The 8,504-nt window shown below is 57.9% G+C and overlaps 1 protein-coding gene across 1 annotated transcript in view; it reads right to left on the bottom strand.

Moving 5' to 3' along the window:
* Nucleotides 1–8,504, bottom strand: part of LOC119098774 (bifunctional purine biosynthesis protein ATIC-like) — a 29,266-nt gene that overhangs the window by 20,149 nt on the left and 613 nt on the right. Inside the window, 2 exon segments of the mRNA XM_037221809.1 lie at nt 7,816–8,019; nt 8,305–8,361. Coding sequence (XP_037077704.1) covers nt 7,816–8,019; nt 8,305–8,323 — 223 coding nt within the window. The 5' untranslated portion in view covers nt 8,324–8,361.

The raw sequence follows: 8,504 nt of genomic DNA, 5'->3' as shown, positions 1-8,504 counted from the left end.
GTCAGCAGCTTGTGCTGTTGAGCGAGGAGGCGGGTCAGCTCGCGGTGCTGGCACCTCACCTGCAGCACGCAGTACTTGCCGCCCTTCTTCTTCTTGAGGACCTCGAGCGCCTCGTCCGTGTAACCGGGTGCGATCACGCCGTCCGAGACCTGCCCGGTGGTGCGGACGGGTCATGTGACGGGTCAGATGGGTCACGCATGCTGACCCCAGCTGAGACAGACCACGGCCATCTGGCTGCCGCAGAAAACAGCAAACCAACAGATGCCGATGTCCCGAAGTCAGTGCACCACCAACAAGGCAACATTGCTACCATAAGCGTGGTGATTAGCGTGGTAATTACTCGGGTCTCGGGCACCGCGACTGTACCACACCTCCATGACCACGCACCTCCCTGCTGATGACCCGCGCCGTCGGCAGGTCACACGTCTCCGAGAGCGCGATGAAGTCGCCGAACGAGGACATGCGGTCGGCGCCGCGCGCCCGGGCGTACGCGGCTGCCAGCGGCGTCAGCGTCTCGGTCAGGTCCGACACCATGTTCACCTGGGCCTGCAACGGGGCGCGGTGATCGGATTCACACGACGGAACGGACGGCAGCTGCCAGCATCGGAGGGCCGAGAGTGCACTGCCCGCATCGGTGGGTCGAGAGTGCACAGCTCGCCCACCCCGCCATGGACGGGTAAATCAGGAGGCAGCCCCAACAAATTAGTACAAGACGACGAAATGAAACGAAAATGAAACATATTACAAAGAATCTTATTTTGGAACTGGCGGAAACTTGCTTAATAACTCTCATCAATAAAACAGTTCTCCGATAGCCTCTATTAACGCCCGCTTCACGGCAGCTGGCTCTAGCAGGCAAATGGCCAACACTAGCAGCCAAACAATCCCTTTGGCAGCCGTGTAGTTTCCTATCAAGCCATGAAAGCTTCAACCTGCCCCAGCTTTGAGAAGAACGTGAGTGAAAAAGAAATCGGCCTTTACAACCTCAGCGAGCACCAGCCGGCACTGGACCTCGACCTAGGAGAGCGGCAGACCGACAGCGGCTTCAGCCGGCACTGACCTCGACCTCGGAGAGCGGCAGGCCGACAGCGGCGCCGGCTGGACTGACATGCTTGAAGGAGGCGGCCGCCGGGAGCGCCAGCGCAGTCGTCAGCTCGCGCACCAGTTGGAACCCGTTCAGTGCGTCCAGCAGATTGATGAAGCCGGGCGAGCCGTTTAGCACTGCGGCAGACGCAGGCAGAGCACGGGCTCAGCGAGGGTGACCACGAACACCTGACAGAGTACTGATGTACAGGCAGGGTACACGCACACAACCGTACACGGGCTCAGCGAGGGTGACCACGAACACCTGACAGAGTACTGATGTACAGGCAGGGTATACGCACACAACCGTACACGGGCTCAGCGAGGGTGACCATGAACACCTGGCAGAGCGCTGATGTACCGGCAGGGTACACGCACACAGCCGCACGCGGCCGACACGCGACCGACACAGGCCAGGCGCTCGTGTACCGCCTGCCAAGCCGGGCCAGTCCAGGTTAAAACCCAATTTTTGCTCACCCCACGTGGTTTTCATATGTACACAGACTGAAGATGATAGAGTCAGGGTAAGGCAGCAATGGTGTGCAAGCGCAATATGGCGTCTGGGAGTCATGTCGCGACCTTCCCTGACATTGCACTTAAAACATTCTTGGTTCCGATAACACGGGTGCAAAGCGAAAGGTTTACGATGGTTTTGCTGGTTCCAATTCATCCTAAGTTGTTAAAACATCACTGCCATAAAACGTTCCGATTTCAAGTTAATTTCAACATTGAACTAACTCCGACCGTGACTTCGAGTGATCTTATCGAAAGCAACAGGCACTGTTAAATTCCACGTCCTCCGCACTTCCACCTCCAGAAACAATGAATAAGGAGATCTGGTGCGCGCATAGCTCAGAATGCGTCACGAAATGCCGATTCTCTACGTTTTTGGCGCGAAGAGCGTTGAAAACGAGGTCGCCCGTTACAGTGCCAGTGTTCGCCACCAATCCCAGCTGCAATACCGTTACACTTTCAGCCATCTACCACAAGAATTCAGCTTACGACCAGTCCCGCTCGGAGATTGGTCCGAGCCGCGTCCCAAAATCCGCTACGCTAGCAAACGGGTCCGAGAGACGGGACTCTTATCCGCTCCGCGGCGGGGTCTGGGTGGCAGGTGACTGGTCCCTTCCGCCCGGCGCCGCGTCCGTGTGACGGACCACTGGCTCCCAACGCCTGTGGACGGATCCAAGCGGCCCCCCTCACCAGCAGGCTCCCCTGGCTCCCCGCGGGCCCGCAGCATCCGAGGCGAGGGCCCGCAGCCAGTGCGTCACTGCCAGCCCGGGCCCGACACGGCCAGCGCGTCACCGCCGGCCCGGGCCCGACACGTGCCGGCGCGCCGCTCACCCGTCAGCGGCAGCTGGCCGTCCGGTCTGAAGATGAAGGCCGGCTTCTGGTGCGGGTTCATGCCGTAGCGGAGCGTGAGGGCGCGCTGCGGATCCGGCAGCTGCTGGCACAGGTAGCTCGCGATGGTCTCGTCGTAGCCGGCCGTGTGCAGGAACGCCTTCAGCGCCAGGCGCTCTCTGTCGGACATAGCCACCGGTGACGAGCGACGCTGGGGCACGAGCTGGCCGCCTCTAGCGACGACCGCAGCGCCGCCACCGCGAGAGGACGCTCAGAGCTCCCAGCTCAGTGCGATGCACGGCCAATGAGATGGACGGCAGTGAGTGGCTTGTGCGATCACACATGCTGTTAAGTCAAGCAGATATGCACAGCTCGGCTCCAGTGCAATGCATGGCAAGGGCCGCTCCCGTTGAAAAAAAAAACCTTAAGTTACCTTCGGATTAGCAGAAAGAAACAAAGTGAGTAAAACAACTTCAAATATCTTGAAGTCCACTTGGCAACAGTTACGTTGATTCCGAGTGAGAGAAACGCGAGAGAAATTTTCGGCTGGGTGTGCGAACTGCACCAATACCCTCAGTGTCTCAGAAGGCGACCGCAAAACAACTGCATCAAGCCAACACTCGTCACGCGGTCCAGTCGCCCAAACTGCCGCCATAAGACGCCCTGCCAACTGGACTCAGACTCGGTTTCACCAGGTTCGCGGCACCAGTTCTCGAAACTAAAACTCGGACACCGCCTGGCTGAGACGCTTGTCACACCTCACTGAACGTACAGCACTCTGTTAGGATGCAAAAACAGATTGAAGGGCACCAGCATCCCCTCCCCCGAGTTAACGAACGTGCGGCTCGCTCCGCCAACGTCCCTCGGTGGCGAATAGCCGGAGCTGCTCGATCGACTCTCCAAGTACAGGACTGGCACACAACTAGCAGGGAAACTCTGGGTCACACGCACACGCGCACACACCTACACCCGCACCTGAACCCGCCCTCCACTCAATCACGCTCTCATACACTCACTTACACGCACACACACACACAAACAACCCAGGCCTACTCACACTCCTCACTCTTATCCCTTCCTCCCTTGTGAAGCGGTTCCTACCAAGCTGCACGTTAAAGAACCCACTAAGCAAGGTTCAGGGTTGACAAGGTGGCACACTTATGTACCGTAACGTAACCCTCCTGAGCGTATCATTATTTCTATTGCTCGTGCGGAGAAAAGGTGACGTAAAGACTCTACATCACGTATCTGTAAACGTTAATGACTAAAAAGTCCTCCAGCCACCCGCAGTCAACCACGGGGCCACTCCAGTGCGCTCGGCGGAGACGCAGGCTCAAGCCAGCCGACCAAAGGTCGAGAACCGAGGCCCAGGTGCATCAGCGCACTTTTCGGCCTTGCAGTTCCGTTTGCCATCCGCCACCTCCCTGCTGTGCCGCTGGGCCGCTGTCGCCGTCGGGCGGCACATCCGCCCGCCTTACGCGTATGCATGACGTCACCAATGATGACGTAATTTGGAGCATATCAATGATGTGAAATGTCGTTATGTAAGAAGTTTTCTTAGCCTTCCGAGCTCACTGAGAGCTACAATAAATCATTTTCCACGCGTCTGATGCTGGCCATCAAATGTGGAACATTCCTTTTAACACTTGAGCGTTATGTTGCAACACTTCCAACATAGCGTTAAATACTCATTTGCCGTAAACACAACAGTTTAAACCTTAACACCTATATTTTTACAGGCGACTCAACTGACCGGTGGTGCAGAACGCTTAAAAAAAGTAACACGATCGCACGCACGCACACTACTGGGTTTCAGGGCCAAGTATGAAATCAAGTAGGGACGACAATACCGCGAATTTCTAAGGAACCAGCAGTTTCCATGAAATTGGTGAGTCCAGGCGACGCGAGCATGAACATTAATGATGCACTCCGCTGGGAGCGAGGGTGAATTCAGGGGGAAAGGGGGGGGGGGCGACCAGGCTACGGCTTCACCTCAAAATCGCCAAACTCGGGCAAACAAAACGGATTTATGTACTCTGAAGACAATCGGTGTGTGCCATTGGGGCTTCACGACGCACTCGGCTGCTGAGGTCATATAGGTCGCCTGCCTCTCACTCTGACAGGACGGGCGGAACCGCGGGGTGAAGATAATCCAAACATTTTTTCGACCGAAAGTTTGTGACGCACTTCTCCTTGAGGTAAATGGAAAGAAAACCAGTAAGCTTGTGAAAATCCAGACACCTTTCTGAGCAATTCTTTCTCCAAGCTGGCCTTATCCCACAAGGCGGCATTCTGGACCCGCCCCTGGCTGGAGCCATGACAACATCCGTGTGCGTCCCATCCGCGGCTGCGTCCTAACGACCGTAGCGTCCGGTGCAGGCCCGCGCCAGAACCCGCTCAGGACGTGCCCGGCGCGCCGCTCGCCAGTCCGCAGCAGAACACAACGTTAGCCGCTCCTTCACCAGACGAGGCTCGGCTGGGTGGCGCGTGCTGACGCAAGGCGCTGTCGGATACTGGAGCGGTATTCAAACCGTGCCAGCATAAGCGCAGTTCCCATGCGTTTCATGACGGAGTGCCCCGCGTGAGCGCCCAGCGGCACCTGCCAGCGACGCTCATTCACCGAGAGCTCTCCGCCCAGCCGCTGTCACAGCGTTCCGCCCCGGCCGGCCGGCCGCTGCGCGCACAGACCTGGTCTGGAGCGAGGTGTCGGTCGCCTCCGACGCTCGCATCTCGGCCAGCACGGCGCCGTAGTCGGCCGGGTCGCAGACGACCGTGACCCGCGCGTGGTTCTTGGCGGCGGCGCGCAGCAGCGTCACGCCCCCTGCGCCGATGAGGAGAGGGGGGGGGGGGTGATACCGGCGGCGGTCGTGCGCGAGCGCCTCGTGGCCCGGCTCGTGCGGCGTGAGGGAGGGCCATACAAAGGCTGGGGACCGCGCTGAACAGTGCACCGTGTCATCCAGCGGCTGACTGGATGCACCGGACGCATCCAGTCCGGCATCAACAACAAACGACCATCAGCCCGACAAACAGCGATCACAGGATGGACCAGGGACTCCCAAGAAATAGAAGAGGCAGCAATGAATTCTCACGAAATGTCAGCACAAATTGTCGTTATTGGCCCTTTCAAAAGTATCCTGCTGGTTCCCAAACATGGGGGTTTAGTAATGAGAAACATCATTCCACGGGGTTTATCATCAGTTTTGTACATGCTTAACTAACAACTTACAAAACTTCAACACAACACAACTACACCTACACTTCCGTACATCCCCCTCTCCAGTCTTGCTTTATCACCACGTGCCACCACTGCGATCGCTGCATGTCAAAACTGGGTGACGAACGCCGCGACAACACCCCACTCACCGATGTCGATCTGCTCGACCGCCTCCGGCAGCGTCACATCCGGCTTGGCCAACCGTCCTGCGCGAACGGGTACAGGTTTGCAAACGACGACGCCGATCATGCGGAAGCCCTGCGCCGCCATGTCGCCTGGTCCGACTGCTCCAGTCGCTCAGGATTCCCTGCCGGGCGGACCCGCTGCTTCACAGTGCTCGCGGCCCGCGGCGCCGCGCGAGAACGGGCGGAGCGGCCGCCGCCACCCACTGACTACCTACCCGGTGGAATACGGTGCCAATCATTTGTGCTGGCGTGCAAAATTCATGGACTGGGGCTGGGTGGGGGGATGCAGAAATTAGCGGCATGCCCCGGACTTGGAATCCCGAGGCTCGGATTCGGCTCCTGCAACGTTGCGTCCATGTTAACTGGCCCCACGCTGGCGTAGTAAATCTCGAGATGCCTCCCCCCCCCTCTGATGTAGTAAAATCTCGAGCTGCCCCCCCCCTCCTCTGATGTAGTAATCTCGAGATGCCTCCCCCCCCCCTCTGATGTAGTAAATCTCGAGCTGCCCCCCCCCCGCTGATGTAGTAAATCTCGAGATGCCCCCCCCCCCCCCCTGATGTAGTAAATCTCGAGCTGCCCCCCCCCTGATGTAGTAAATCTCGAGCTGCCCCCCCCCCTGATGTAGTAAATCTCGAGCTGCCCCCCCCCCTGATGTAGTAAATCTCGAGCTGCCCCCCCCCCTGATGTAGTAAATCTCGAGCTGCCCCCCCCCCTGATGTAGTAAATCTCGAGCTGCCCCCCCCCCTGATGTAGTAAATCTCGAGCTGCCCCCCCCCCCTGATGTAGTAAATCTCGAGCTGCTCCCCCCCCCCTGATGTAGTAAATCTCGAGCTGCCTCCCCCCCCTGATGTAGTAAATCTCGAGCTGCCCCCCCCCCCCCTGATGTAGTAAATCTCGAGCTGCCCCCCCCCCCTGATGTAGTAAATCTCGAGCTGCCCCCCCCCCCCTGATGTAGTAAATCTCGAGCTGCCCCCCCCCCCCTGATGTAGTAAATCTCGAGCTGCCCCCCCCCCCTGATGTAGTAAATCTCGAGCTGCCTCCCCCCCCTGATGTAGTAAATCTCGAGCTGCCCCCCCCCTGATGTATAAATCTCGAGCTGCCCCCCCCCCCCTGATGTAGTAAATCTCGAGCTCCCCCCCCCCCTGATGTAGTAAATCTCGACTGCTGCCCCCCCCCCTGATGTAGTAAATCTCGAGCTGCCCCCCCCCCCCTGATGTAGTAAATCTCGAGCTGCCCCCCCCCCCCCCTGATGTAGTAAATCTCGAGCTGCCCCCCCCCTGATGTAGTAATCTCGAGCTGCCCCCCCCCCCCCTGATGTAGTAAATCTCGAGCTGCCCCCCCCCCCTGATGTAGTAAATCTCGAGCTGGCCCCCCCCCTGATGTAGTAAATCTCGAGCTGGCCCCCCCCCCCCCTGATGTAGTAAATCTCGAGCTGCCTCCCCCCCCTGATGTAGTAAATCTCGAGCTGCCCCCCCCCCTGATGTAGTAAATCTCGAGCTGCCCCCCCCCCCCCTGATGTAGTAAATCTCGAGCTGCCCCCCCCCCCCTGATGTAGTAAATCTCGAGCTGCCCCCCCCCCACCCTGATGTAGTAAATCTCGAGCTGTCACTGCCCCCCCACCCCTGATGTGAGTAAATCTCGAAGGCTGCCCCCCCCCCCCCCCCTGATGTAGTAAATCTCGAGCTGCGCCCCCCCCCCTGATGTAGTAAATTCGAGCGTGCCCCCCCCCCCCTGATGTAGTAAATCTCGAGCTGGCCCCACCCCCCCCCCTCTGCCCTGATGTAGTAAATCTCGAGCTGACCCCCCCCCCCCCCCTGATGTAGTAAATCTCGAGATGGCCCCCCCCCCCCTGATGTAGTAAATTCTCGAGCTGGCCCCCCCCCCCTGATGTAGTAAATCTCGAGCTGCCCCCCCCCCCTGATGTAGTAAATCTCGAGCTATCATCCGCTGACGGATTTCCGAGAGTAGTGCAGCCAGACTCCAGTGACGTACCGGCGTGGATGGCCGGGTGCAGCGTCTTCACCCGGCCGCCGAGCATCTCCGGCGCACCCGTCACCGTCGACACGTCCTCCACGGGAATGCCGGCAGCTCGGATGGCGGCGGCGGTGCCGCCCGAGGCGACCAGTGGCAGGCCGGCCTCGACCAGACCGCGGGCAAAGTCCACCAGACCATGCTTGTCAGACACACTGAGCAGGGCTGAAAACACCATAGGTACATGAATTTTGATTATTTTAACAGAGTTGAAACAGATTTAGTGAAATACTTTGAAAACTTGCTGTGTAATCTAAATTAATCATTTCATCATGTTCACTACATACCTATTACCTTAAATTCATGGAAATCCCCAGATTGATGTTGTTGAATAATGCTGAGCAGGCTGCATGCAAAGAATCCAAGAAAATTAGGAGCTTAAGAAACCAGCTACCTCAGACCCTATAACACGAGTAACCCCCATCCACTTATCTCTGACACAGAACCTACCCATTGGTTTAGCCATCATGCTTTGGGATGATTGTTGGTTTGGTGGTCACTTCAAACCTGGAAGAAAAGCCCACAGATGAATTCTGATGGCAGATGCACATCTGGCATGTGAAGCAGCAGACAACCACCACAACAAAGACAAATGAAGGGCTATGTTTTGCAAACTACCTTTCCCATTCCTGCAAAGATGACTGACAAAT

Source organism: Pollicipes pollicipes, unplaced genomic scaffold (assembly GCF_011947565.3).
Source record: "Pollicipes pollicipes isolate AB1234 unplaced genomic scaffold, Ppol_2.1 Scaffold_4740;HRSCAF=5597_pilon_pilon_pilon, whole genome shotgun sequence".
Classification (NCBI taxonomy): domain Eukaryota; kingdom Metazoa; phylum Arthropoda; class Thecostraca; order Pollicipedomorpha; family Pollicipedidae; genus Pollicipes; species Pollicipes pollicipes.
The sequence above is the reverse complement of the archived record's forward strand: the minus strand, read 5'-3'. Positions and strand labels throughout refer to the sequence as shown.